At 45.4% G+C, this 14,067-nt stretch overlaps 1 protein-coding gene across 1 annotated transcript in view; it reads right to left on the bottom strand.

Annotated features, from left to right (window-relative positions):
- Window positions 1-14,067, bottom strand: part of MCCC2 (methylcrotonyl-CoA carboxylase subunit 2) — a 64,578-nt gene that overhangs the window by 37,327 nt on the left and 13,184 nt on the right. The window contains exons 2-5 of the mRNA XM_084801155.1: window positions 7,799-7,865; window positions 4,622-4,706; window positions 3,165-3,266; window positions 612-739 (exon numbers count right to left, since the gene is read on the bottom strand). Of these exons, the coding sequence (XP_084657281.1) occupies window positions 612-739; window positions 3,165-3,266; window positions 4,622-4,706; window positions 7,799-7,865 (382 nt within the window). The remainder of the gene's footprint in view (window positions 1-611; window positions 740-3,164; window positions 3,267-4,621; window positions 4,707-7,798; window positions 7,866-14,067) is intronic.

Below are 14,067 nucleotides of genomic sequence, written 5' to 3'. Positions count from 1 at the left end.
TTTTCTATGTGCGCAAAGAAATTCACATTATGACTCAACTTTCTGGGAAATTCACTTTCCCAGAAAAAGAAAAAAGCATATCTATATTATGACTTGATCAAATGTTTACACAAACGAATAACATGTGCTGGGGTCTTAGCATATTAAACCAGTATCCAGAAGCTGCCAATTCTAAATTGCTCTGCTTTTAGATTCTGTTCAAAATGGCCTTTAGTGCAAACGTATTGTACTTTCAAATGATGACTGACTCTCTCTGGAAATTAACTGTACCTTAAATTACAATCTATTCAGATTATGTAATACTCAAGTATTTAACACAGTGTCTGACTCTCAAGAGACTCATAAATATGAGCTATTTTTTAATAGTTTGAGTTAATTATATAGTTTACAGAAAAAGAAAATATCCATAGAAATAGCTGGCACACACTGAACTGTTAATGGACCTCTGTGGTGCAATGGACAATAGTTACCCTCCCCCGCAGTTCTCGGCAAACGCTACATTCTTTTCTAACTACAGGAGGAACCACCCCGCAGTGACGTCATCCACACGGCCTTCTGCACCATCTTCCATTTTACCAGCTAAAGCAGTGCACAGCGCACTTGCGACTTGCCCAGGTAGATGCACGGGAGCCTGTTCTGCAGCGCGATCTCTTGTGCCCGTACGTGCTTTTTCACAGTCACTGGGTAGTAGGTCCCTCCTTTGACGGTGGCATCGTTGGCCACGATCATGCACTCTACTCTGAAAAGCAGGAAGTACGTTGGGAGAGGCTATGAGATTTCTGCAAAACTAAATGCACTTAAGCTTTTTTATAAGGCATGGCACCGACTTCTAGCGTGTACCTTTAATGCTACTCGCTAGGTGACGGCCTCATGCTATAAAAGCAAGCTTTAATCATGGTTCAGATTCATTTATTCAATAGAAAATGATTACTTTTAATGAGATTACACACTCACAGTGATTTTTAAGAAGCCGTTAGTCCTCTGTGAGTGCCGAGATATTAACAAAGCCACTGTTCAGTACGGTTCTCTCTCTCTCTCTTTTTTTTTTTTTTAAGGTTTTACTTCTTTGTATTTTGTGGATCTGGGTGTTTTGCCTTCACATATATCTGTGTACCACATACATACAGTGCCAATAGAGGCCAGAAGGGAACGCTGATCCTCTGAACTGGAGTTACAGACAGTTGTTAGGCACATGTTGGTGCTGAGAACTGATTCCCAGTCCTCTGGAAGAGTGGGCAGTGGCCTTAACCACTGAGCCATCTCTCCCACCCGTAATGTGGTCCCTGAAATGAAAGGAACCTAGCAAAATGATGATGTCTTTTTTAAAATCCAATTTTCTAGGGCAAAGAACTCTCCCACCGATCTTTAAAGTGTTCTTTTGAAGGAGAAACGAAATGGGGCCAGAGAGATGGCTCAGCAGGTAAGAACAGGACCCACATGGTGGCTCACAGGCATCTTTAACTCCAGTTACATGGGCTCCAACACCCTTGCTGGCCTCCCTAGGAACTAGGCACACACATGGTGCGCAGACATACATTCAGGCAAAAACACTCATACACATATTTTTTAATTTAAAAAAATAAAGTAAAAAAATAAACTAGAAATGAAAATAAACTGTTAGGAGTACTAAGATACGTTTTTTATATTTCTTTTTTTAAAAAAAGATTTATTATTATTGTTATTGTTGTTGTTGTTGTTGTTGTTGTTGTTATTATTATTATTATTATTATTATTATTATTATTATTATTATTATTATTATTATTATTATATACAATGCTCTGTCTGCATGTACACCTGCAGGCCAGAAGAGGGCATCAGATCACATTATAGATGGTTGTGAGCCACCATGTGGTTGCTAGGAATTGAACTCAGGACCTCTGGAAGAGCAAACAGTTGGATTCCCAGTACCACATACAGCTGGTGTGGTGGTATATGTCTCTACGCAATACCCACATGGACATGTTACAGGAGAAATCAACTCAGTTCACAAAAATACTGTGATGCACACCAGCTGTGGCTTTGCCCATTCATCATGTGCCATCTGATGCCAGAACTCTTAGAAGCTGCTTCTGTTTTTAAGCACATGGTCCAAGCGGCACACCCCACCACTAAGCACATGAACCGGACCTTCCCACTGACTGTTCTTCTGAAGTCACAGGTCATGGGGTTAGAGGAACATGTGCCATGAGGCAACATCTGAGCCGATGACAAGCGCACCGGGAGAGGCCAGGATGACCAAAGCCAGGCTTCTCAGGTCCCTTGATCCGGAGCAAGGCATCGGCCTCTCTAAGCCTGTGTCCTTCTCTGCACAATGTGACGACCCCTGCAGCCCCTCTCTCACTCAGCTATAGTGAGGATCCATCACACGGTGCCTGGCACAGCACTGACAATGGTAAGTTCAACATCACACATAAGCGCAGGAGTATATTTAACACTGGGCAGACTAGAGTCCTGAACTCTAAACTGGTCCCCTATACCAGCATCAGGAAAATCTACAGGGCTTGTTAAAACACAGAATGCAGGGATGACTCCATGCTTCTGGGGAAGGCCCAAGAACCTGCTGTGCCTAAAGTCCTAGGTCATGGTGATGCAGTCCGGGGACCACAAAGGACACCTGCTCCTCTGACGCAGCTGTACTTGCCAGCTGTGCAAGAGATGAGACAGAAAGCTTCTAAAAGCTCAGCAGGACGAGAGAGATTCATTTTCCCTCTCCCAGCAGGTATCGCTTGCAAAGTTCCTTCCTTAGGGGTGGGAACATGTGCCCACTTGCCCGACTCAGCACTGGGACTCTGGTTTAAACATGTGCAGGTCTTAGGCGCACTGTCACAGTCTCTGTGAGTTTACAGAGTTTACATGTGCGTCAGCCCTGTTGAGGCTAAAAGATACCGTTTCCTTGGGATTATCCAACACCCCTGGCTGTTTTAGTCTCTCTGCTTCCTCTTCTGTACAGATTTTGCCTTACTGGTTTTCTTTTTCTTTCCTTTAAAAAAAAATGTTTTTGAGACAGGGTTTCTCTACATAGCCCTAGCTGCTGGAATTCACTCTGTAGACCAGGCTGGCCTCAAAAATCAAGATGCCTCAAAAAAAAATATGCACACACACATTCCATTCTTGCAAGTCTTCCTGCCCTTCACAACTGGGCCCAGGTGGGATAGATACTCACCCTGACACTCGCCCAATGCCTGTAATGACGCCCCCTGCAGGGACTTCCTCATCGCCATATAACTGGTAACCTGCAAACTGGGAGAATTCCAGAAAGGGAGACCTAAGGGGAAAAAAAAAAGAATATTGTCTAAATTAAATATCTATATTTAATAAGTAGCACATAAAAGTATGGACAGTTTTTTTAAAACAGGCCAGTATTTCAAATATGCATGCTACAAATAAAAATCTGCCCCCCCCAAAAAAAAGAAAGAAAGAAAGAAAGAAAGAAAGAAAAGATTTCTAAAATAGGACCTGACAAGTGTTTTATAGGATATGAATTTTATGGTATAGCCCTGTAATGGGCTACAATAAAATACTGGAGACTTACTGTTAAAGTGCTATGCAAAGGTGCATGTTACTGCAGAAAAGAATCACAGGTAACATTTCCCACATACCTGGCTCTCCTCTAAGAGCTTCATAAACACTATCGCATTTGCTAAAGAGGAAACCAAAACCCAGCCACTACTCTTAAGGTCACCCAGGGAGAGACTGGCAGATCTGGGACCTCCATGAGCAAAGTGTTCCCAGGTATACCAGGCTCTTGTCCAGGACTGTACGGTCTGTTCTTCTACACGTGTGTTCAAGATACAACTGTGGAAAAAGAGGTCTAGGGTGCTGATTTGATTTTCTGATACAGGTGCCGGATGTGTGTGTGTGTGTGTGTGTGTGTATGATATGTGTCAGGGGTTGTGAGATGGCCCAGCAGATAGAAACATTTACACACAGGCCTGACGACCTGAAACTGACCTGAAAAGACTCCTGAGGGCTGTCCTCTGACTGCCACACATATGCCACAACACACCTGCACCTGGGCTCATGCACGCACGCATACTCCCAACCAAGCGTGGATGTCGTAAGAAAAAGCAGTTGCTGGGAGAGAGAGATAGCCCAGTGACCAAGTATTTACCTTGCATGAGCAAAGCCCTGGGTTCAATGCCCAGCACCACATAAACCAAGTACGGTGGCACACACCTGTAATGCCATCCCCAGGGAGACAGAGGAGGGGGGCTCAGAAGTTCGAGGCTGGGCTGGGGCTGTATCTCAGTGAGGGTTTAGCTATACTGGCTTCTTGGCCACTTGCCTCTCACTGCATAGCTTTTGCACTGGTTGTTTCTTTTCCCCGCAACACCTGTCTCATTCCAGTATATTCTACACAGTTCCGGTGGCTTGCTGCTTATTTCCTATTTCCCTCTGACCTGACAGGACCTGCTGCAGTAGAACAGAGATGTCTATTTCCTTCCCCGTTTCCTTTGTTCCAGTTTCACTGCCTCTAAAGGGACTGGCGTGCAGCAGGTTCTCGATAAAGGCGTGGTGCTCTTTGGACCCTATAAGAAACCCAATTTAAAGCCATTTGTTGATGGGACTATCCACCAGACTGGAGGACCCCATGTCGAGGTGGCAGGCGCTAGTACCAACCCTGGGTCTATGAGATTGTCGATTCTGTCTCTGGGTAACAGCTTTCCTCTTGATGTGTGCCGTGCCCGGGCTTTCTCGCTGCCTCCTACAGTGAAAGCATGATTAGATTAGATTAGAGCAGAAGAGATAGGCCTCCACCTCACTTAATGCCAGGGACATATGCAATGCTCCTCTCCAAACATGGTGCTTTAAAAAAAGGTTCTGTGGGCTGAGTGCTGGCAGCGCACACCTTTAATCCCAGCACACAGTAGGCAGAGGCAGTTAGAGTTCAAGGCCAGCCTGGTCTACAAAGCGAGTTCCAGGACAGCCAGGGCTACACAGAGAAACTCTGTCTTGAAATATCAAACAATAAAACAGGTTCAGAGTACACTGTGAAAAAGAGCAAATTATTCTTTTTTTCTCATTTGATATACCAGATGCCAATTCTCTGCAGTAAATAAACTGAGCTTTTTAAGTAGCATATGCATTAAACACATACACAGACACACACACATAACACACAGAGATACATACACAGATACACACACACACACACACACACACACACACACACACACACACACACAGCTGGGGAGGTGGTTCAATCAAGGGCCTGCCATACAAGCCTGAGGACCTGAGTTTGGATTGCCAGCACCGGTGTAAAAGCCAGACACAGTAGCGTGACCTCTAACCCTAGCAATGGTGGGCTGACACATCCCAGGACCCACTGGCAAGGCAGCCTATGCCAACTGATGAACCCAGGTTCAGCGAGAGACCCTGCCTCAAAAACTAAGGTGGAACGTGACAGATGCAACGGTAATCTCTGGCCTCTGCATGTAAATATGCATGCTCCCCCCCAATACACACACATGTGTATGTGCATGTACACACCTACCTATCCCTGATCCTAGAGGATATGTCATACATGGTCTGATTTCACTAGTACCTGTCACAGCCTCAATTTTCAAATCGCGGATAGAGGCTTTTTTTTTTTCTCCTGATGAGATACACAGAAAATTCTTGAGAGTAAATCCACTTTCAGGTTACTAAAAAAAATTATTTCTCCTTTCAGAATGAGTTAGATGCAAGATAGTATGACTTAAATTGCTCTTTCTCTTCTGCCAACTACTGGCCAAGTCCCTAATGAAGTGTGCTCAGGGGCAGGGGAAGAGGGATAAAGGAGTTGTGAAAAGCAGAAATTCTACGGGGATGCCATCTCGATTCTGGTGTTGCTACAGGGGCCAAAATGCTTCCAACCACAAACTTTAATGCAGCTTAGTGTGCACTAGTTTCCTTAAGTATTTAAAAACAAACAAAAGGACTGCCTGCGTGATGTTTAAAGAAAATAAAGAAAGCAAGGCTCGGGCAAAGGCCTTCGGAGAGTCGGGGGATATCCGTGTTCATTAAGGGGGGCCCGATAGTTGAGGATTAAAAGGGGGAGGTGGGTGACAAAGAGGGGGTGATGGAAAAGGGTACTTAAGACAGCAGGACTTCTCAGTCCTCTCTGGTGTTTGACTCAGCCTGTTACAGCAGCTGGTGATACTATGGCTTCATAAAGAGCCATCAGCAAGCGGTCCTTGATGCAGGCTCCTCAAAAGCAGAGAACGAAGCTCCTCTGGGTTTTTATGTGTTTACCCGTTTTAGTTTTCGAGACGGGGTCTCATGTAGCTCGGCAGGCCTTCGGTTTGCCACAGAGCCCTAACTACCCATGAAGTCTGTGTCTTCTTGCCTCTACTTCCCGTGATAGCATTATACAGACACAACTGTCTGGGCCTGGCTCCTCTATAGGAAACTGACCACATGACCACACAATAGAGCATCTTAGTTTTCCAAAGACTATTATGTTAGCTAGGTGACATAGTTTATGCCTGTAACCCTGGTATTTCAGGAGCTGAAGCAGGAAGACTGGTCCAGACCAGCCTGAGCTATAGAGTAAGATTCCATTTAATATAAATTAAGAAACAAACAAACAAAACACACTCTCACAGACTTTGGGTTGGGAAAACTCTCCATTTCCCTTAAGGCTGTTTTTATTAAGCTCTTATTGCGTATAATTCATCAAATCACATTGAGTCTTTAAGATTTGAATTGTGTTTGTACGTTAGCATCCCTGAAAACAGGAAACATTTACAGCAGGATTCCAACTTCCATCAAAGGCTGTCTGCCAGGGGCGGGCCAGGCCCCCCACTGTCTGCTTCTGGGTGCCCTCACTGAGGTCTCACTGCTGTCACCTCCCATGGGACACTCATCGTGAAACAAATGTGAGTGGAGCTTGTCTTCCATTTTTAAATGCCTTAAAACAAAATACAAGAACCCCCTGCCTCAACCACCAAAACCGTTTATTGATGTTTACCTTCATAAAGACATTCCCCAGGGTTAAGAACAAAAATAAAACAGGATAAAAACAAAGTACTTCTAAATTTATCAAAACACTTAAAGTCCTTCAAGTAATGCGGGTTAATCAATATGCTCGGTTCTGGCTTTTATGACAGCACCACAGGGGGGGGGTGGTCCCTTCTCTGCCTCCAGAATGACAGAGTGGCGTCCAGGACAGCCAGGACTCTACAGAGAAATCCTGTCTTGACCAACCAAAAGACATCTATTGTCAAAAGTAACCAATTTAACCAATGGGCTTAGTAGTAAAACTAACATCTGGCACATCTCTCAACACTTTTTTTCCAGGACCAACATCGAGGCTCTTCCCTAACACAGTACATAATGGAATGGGCAACTTAAGGTGACCTCTCTGCTCACAGGCCACCTTTCCTGATTGAACTCCTTTAAAAAAAAAAAAAAAAAAGATACATAGGATATTTTCTGTATTTTTACTTCTCTAATTATTTAAACAGACAAAACCTGTCTCCTAGACATAATAATACCAAAGAATGCACCAATACTCTCAGAACACAGGTTATGGTAAAAATGGGGAAAATATCTTTTAATGAGGGCTATAAAGGGGCTGGAAAGATGGCTAGGCTCATAACCAAAAAAATATAAAGAGGGCTGTAAAATTCACATTGCTCCTTCTAAACTAGATACATGTAATATATTAAAAATCTTACTTTGTAGCTGGAAGTGGTAGCCAATGGCTGTAATCACAGTGTTTGGGAGATTGAGGCAAGAAGAGCATGAGTTCAAGACCAGCCTGGGGTACATACCAAGCTGTAAGACAGACAGACAGACAGACACAGTGCTTACCTAGTCTTACATGCTGGGCTCGTTCATGAAGTTGACTCACTAGCGCTTTCATCTGCTCGTAGTTCTCCTGAAACAAAAGCACAGAGGGAGGGGGAGGTTACAAAGCCTTTATCCTTTAACCAAAGTGAGAGTCAGGAAATGGCTCCTCGGCTGTTCAGAGCTCTGATGCTCCTGTGGAGGACACAGGTTCGGTTCCCAGCACCCACAGGGCAGCTCACAACAAACCTGTAACTCCAAGAGACCTGATACTCTCTTCTGGCCTCAGTGGGCTCCTACGAGCACGCGACACACAATCTTATTCAGGCACACACACGCGCACATAAAAATAATAAATACATAAGTACTTTTTTTTAAATTCAAAGGCTAGCCAGACACAGTGGCGCATGCCTTTCATCCCAGCACTTGGGAGGCAGAGGCAGGCGGATCTCGGAGTTTGAGGCCAGCCTGGTCTACAGAGAGAGTTCCAGGACAGCCAGGGCTACACAGAGAAACCCTGTCTTGAAGGAAAAAATAAATAAATAAACTAAGGCTAAGAGTGTGGCCAGAGGTGGAGAACCTGCCTACCAAATGGGAAGCACTGGGTGCAAACCCAGACTGCAAAAACAGGAGAGAAAAATACCAACCTATGCCATCTCTGAGTGACCGCCACACGAGGCCACTCACCACCCCCACTCTATGTGGCCACTCCATCCTGTCAAAAGATTATTTCCTACCCACTTGCTCAGCTCTCTTTCAGGACCACTGGCCCTGCTGGCCCACCTCTCCAAGGCTGGGCCTGCTTTACAGTCCTAACAGTGCCATTCTGGCCACCCCTACCCTCTTTCTTTAAACACCTGCTAAATTTAATTGGCATATACTTGCCGCCGCCACCACCACCTTTTTTTTTTTCCCCTTTGGTTGTTGTTTTGTTTTCTGAAACAGGGTTTTTTGTGTGTGTGTGTGTGTAACCTTGGCTGTCTTGGAAATTGCTCTGTAGACCAGGCTGCCCTGGAACTCATATCTGCAAGCCTCTCTCCCCTAAGTACAGTAACTGAAAGCATGCACTACCATTGCCTGGCTCACCCAGAGGGTGTTTGTTTGTTTGTTTGTTTTGGACAGGGTCTCACTTAGCCTGGGCTGGCCTAAACTCACTACGTACCTGAGCATGACCTTGAACTTCATACCCTCCAGCATCTACCACCCAAGTACAAGAATTCCAGGGGTGCCCCACCACGCCCTCTGCCTTGACAACGTACTCTTTAAGGGTCAGAAGCTGTCCTTTTTGTTCACCATCTACTTTGCCCCATATCATCATCAGGCACTATCCTGAGACTAACCAACGCAAAATATTCAATTGCTGCACTCAGGAGGCAGAGGCAGGTGGTTTGCTGTGAGTTCGAGGCCAGCCTGGTCTACAAAGTGAATCCAGGACAGCCAAGGCTACACAGAGAGACTCTGTCTTGAAAAACCAAAAAAAAAAAAAAAAAAAAAGGACATATATATATAATTTTCAATTGCTGATAAGGATATTTAAAGTCCAATGGGGGGGAGGGGAGAAAGGAGAGACTGGGAGGAGGTAGGTCAAGCAGGAGGGAATGGTGTAAATTAAGAACATAACTATGCGCTTGCACAGCTTAGATATCTTCTGAGTGGCTCAGATGAAAATATTAACCCTGAGAAGCAAAACAGGGTAAAGGGGACACACTTTTCACCTCCCCCGCCTTCCCTATGTTGGCGTGTTTAAAAAAAAAAAACAACTATTTTTTATCTTGAGTTCCTTAAATCTCTTTCTCCCTACTGCACCTCAATCCCTTCCAACACCCCAACACCAGGTAGGGGAGAAAGAAGGTTAGTGGGGAGAAAGGGTGCAGTTTTTCTTAGCTGTTTCCTGCTGTTCAGGGTCGTAAGGGTCTTTCTATGGGGCAAGTCCAATCAGGATGGCTACGGCTTCTTCTCATCCAACTGCATCAACAACAACCAGGAGCTTTCTTCTTTCTCAGAGCCCCCAGGCTCGCTCCTGGTCTGGCTTTTATCCCCACTGACAAAGACCACGCCCCCCCCCCCACGGTAGTTCACAGCTGACAAACATCATGAGCTCTCTCAAGAGGCAACCATCAGCTGCGGACAAACTCCAGCAGCCCCCATATCCCACACCTGGGATTGAAACAAAAACATGTGTACATATAAACCAAAACCTCCACAACACTCCTGCATTTTCAAATTTTGTTCATTCAGCATATTACTTGAATGGATGGAAGGGGGGCGCTTGCCTAGGGTGACTGGAGGGTCCTTTCCGGTCCTTTTATCCACAGCACACACCTGACATACCTAGCGGACGCCTGAGAGCAGATCAGTGAAATTGTCAGTATATTAACAGGGTTGCGGTTAGGGCTCAGGTTCCCGGGTTTGAAATCCAGCAGTTAGTACGTGGCAAGTTGTCTTTCCCACAGGACGCTTCTAGACTGTCTAGTGTCTGCTGGTAGTAACAGGCGGCAGGGAAATGCAAGCAGAAAGCTCGGCTATTAATAAACCCAGGAGACAATGTGGAAGTTGCTGCCCTGCAAGGAAGCGAATCCCCAGAGCATGTGTGTTCCGCCAGTCACCAACAGGTGGCATTAGAGCGATGTCACCTGAAATGCCTAAAGCCACACACAGCTGCCTTTCGGAAGCTCTGTGGAACCATCTAATAACAAGGGCTGTGTCTAGAACTGTCTGGAACTGTCCTGGACCGTTTTGTCATCTGAAAGAACCCTGGCGTAGGGACGGGACGAGCCTCGTGTGTATAAACAAGACAGTGGCAGACAGGGACTCGGGGCGGTGCAGCCAAAAGCAGTCTCCATATCTGACACGGAGTCTCTCTTTTCTCGTGAAAGAGCTCATCATAACCTCAGGCTGCATCCACCACAGTGCAGCTCAGCGGCCCAAGCAGCAGCCGGGTCTCCGCTCGGACCCCCGCACCCACGTGACCCGGCACTGCTCCTGATGCAGCAGCCTGACCCCCGCACCCACGTGACCCGGCACTGCTCCTGATGCAGCAGCCTGACCCCCGCTTCCACGTGACCCGGCACTGTTCCTGTTCACTTCTCAGAACGCTGCTAGGCGGAAAGGAAATGGTGTATTTCACCAAAGAGAGGTGCAGACACTTTGTTTTAGTTGAGTACCTAAGGTCCATTCTATTTCATTTAAAAATTTTATTTATTTGAGTTTATTTTCATTTATTTATTTACACACACACACCTCACAGCACAAGTCAGCTCTCTCCACATCATATGGTGGTAAGGCTTGGTGGCAAGCACCTTTATACCCCGAGCCACCTTGCTGTCCCGCACTATAGGGTTAAAACCACCTAAGTAATGCTTAAATATTAAAAAGCAAAACAAAACAAAACACCTTGATATTAAGGTTTCATTCTCAGGAGGAAAAAGAGGAATGGGGAAAGGTGTCAACACCATTTATAATTAGATGAGAGAAATAACTCTGCACAGTAGAGTGGTGACAGATTTTTTTAAAAACACTATTACATATTTCAAAAAAAGCTAGAAGATGGAATTTAGTATCTCTTACTAAATATATAAATCATAAATATTAGGCTGGCTATGTGATGGTGCACACCCATAATCCCAGCATTCAAGAGGCAGCAGCAGAAGGATAGCCGGTCCAGCCTGGGCTACATAGCAACACCTTATCACAAACACGCAAATGAAAGCAACATAAATGTTAGAGAGTTACACTCCTCTGATAGAACACCTTGCAGTATATACATGGACCGAACTCCACATGACAGCCTATGAAAAGTGATTTCTGTGTCAACTTCAAAAGTTAGCTGAAGAGAAGACGGCCTATGTGCTGTAAAAGGGTGTTGCTGAGGTGGCAGGCTAGCTCTCTTCAATAACCCAGTGTTCGAGACCCCCACTTTGTGACACTACTGAGAGCAACTTCTGCAAGCCACACACTCACTCTGAATTTAAAGAAGTTCTAGAAAAGCTCTTCATCCATCCTGTCAACCCTTGTGCCTTTCAGACTTCCAACAGTCAGGGTTAACAGACACCCTGAAAACACACACTGCTAGAAAGATGGGCCTTGGGTATTTCCAAGTTACGGGTTGAGAGCCACCACCGAATAAAACCCCACACACTGAGAACCTCGGTAAGGTGCACGCACACCGAAGAGCAAGCTTTCACCTGTTTGAACTGAAGAGCTCGGGTGGCGAGACGGCTCATTGGGTAAGGTACTTGCTGACGACCCAACTTCAATCCCTAGGACCTACCTCAAGGAGAAAAGAAGGAACCAACTCTGCAGGGTTGTCCTCTGCCACACATGTGCCATGGCATGCCCCACACACCTCAAACACACAGAATAGGAATTAGTAAAGTAATATATTAAAAGTCGATAAAGACAAAGGGAAAAGAGCTTTGTTCATAACAGCCAGAAGCTGGAAACAACCAAATGTCCCTTCAACTGAAGAGCGGATAAAGAAACTATGAAGAGCGGGGACTGACTCAGACATGAGCTCTGGTGCCCGCTATCTGACCACTTCCCCTTGGTGGGGAGGCCTGGTGGCACTCGGAGAAAGGATAAGCAGGCTACCGAGACTTGATAGGCTGTGACCATATGGTGGGGGAGGGGGTCCCCTTCTGTCACAGACCTAGGGGAGGGGAATAGGATGAAAGAGGGAGGGAGGGAGGGAGGGAGGATACAAGTGAGGGGATACAATTGAGATGTAACCTGAATAAATTAAATATATATATGAACTGTGGTACATTTACACTATGGAATACTACTCAGCTGTTAAAAAAAAACAAAGACATCATGAAATTTGCAGGCAAATGAATGAAACTAGAAAAGATCATTCTGAGTGAGGTAACCCAGACTCAGAAAGATAAAATGGTATGTACTCACTCATAAGCAGATATTCCACAAAGTTCAGGATAACCAACCATGCTACAATCCACAGACCCAAAGACGCTAAGTACCTCATCTTTCTCTTCTCTGGTTCCATTGACTTAGCAGCACTGGATGGAAGTAAGTCCCATCATCCTCCACTGTGGTTTCCTGTTGCCTGAAACCATTGGGTAAAAAAATTCCTAAGTTTTAATTAACTATATGTCCAAATGTGGTCAAGTTGAGCAAATGTCCTTGTCGTATGGTAAAGCATCTTTTGGGTATATACCCAGGAGTGGTATCGATGGGTTCTGATGTAGAACTGGTCACAATTTTCTGAGAAAGCGCCAGATTGATTTCCAAAGTGGTTGTACAAGTTTGTACTCCCACCAGGAAAGGGGAGGGTTGATCCTTTCTCCACATCCTCACCAGCACGTGCTGTCACTTGAGCTTTTGATCGTGGCCATTCTGATGGGTGTAAGATGGAATCTCAGAGTCACTTTGATTTGCATTTCCCTGATGACTAAGGGTATCGAGAGTTTCTTTGAGGGTTTCTCATCCATTTGATATTCCTCTGTTGAGAATTCCCTGTTTAGGCCTGTACCCCATTTTTAGTTGGGTTATTTGGTTTGTTGGTGTTTACTTTCTTGAGTTCTTTATATGTTTTGGATATTAGCCATAGGATAACCAACCATGCAAAGACCCAAAGAAGCTAAGAAACAAAGATGGTCCACGGGAAGATGCTTGATTCTCACTCAGAAGGGGAAATAAAATAGACATCTGAAGTAGATGAAGATGTTGTTATTAAGAATTAAAATCCTAGCCAGGTGTGGTGGCACACACCTGTAATCCCAGCACTCAGGGAGGCAGAGGCTGGTAGATCTCGGTGAATTTGAGGCCAGCCTGGTCTACCTGTTTACAATAAACAGAGAGCTCTTGGGTTAAAGGTATGCGTTGGGGCTGAGCCACACTGAACAAGAAACAGGTTTTCACAGTTCACAACCTCAGAGTTCACGACAGGATCAAATATCCTGCAACAGGGAAGGGAACTGAGTGGGAGAGGGGGGGGGACCAGGAGAGGCTCCTTGAATCAATGGGGTGACCCTAGCTGAGACTCCTGGCAGCAAGGGATATGGAGCCTGAAGTCACCACCACCTGGAGCCAGGTGGGACTTCCAATGAAGGGAGGGGGACACCAAGCCACCCATAAAACCTTCGACCCAAAAGTTGTCTTGCCTACAAGAAGTGTAGGGGATTGGCTGACCAATGACTGGCCCAACTTGAGACACACCCCATGGGAGCGAGCCAACCCCTGACACTATTAATGACGCTCTGTGCCTGCAGACAGAAGCCTAGTAGAACCATCTTCTGAGAGGCTTCATCCAGCAGCTGATGGAAACAGATATAGAG

Source organism: Acomys minous (assembly GCF_964271855.1).
Source record: "Acomys minous genome assembly, chromosome: 11".
NCBI lineage: Eukaryota > Metazoa > Chordata > Mammalia > Rodentia > Muridae > Acomys > Acomys minous.
This window is presented reverse-complemented; position numbering and strand designations above follow the sequence as displayed.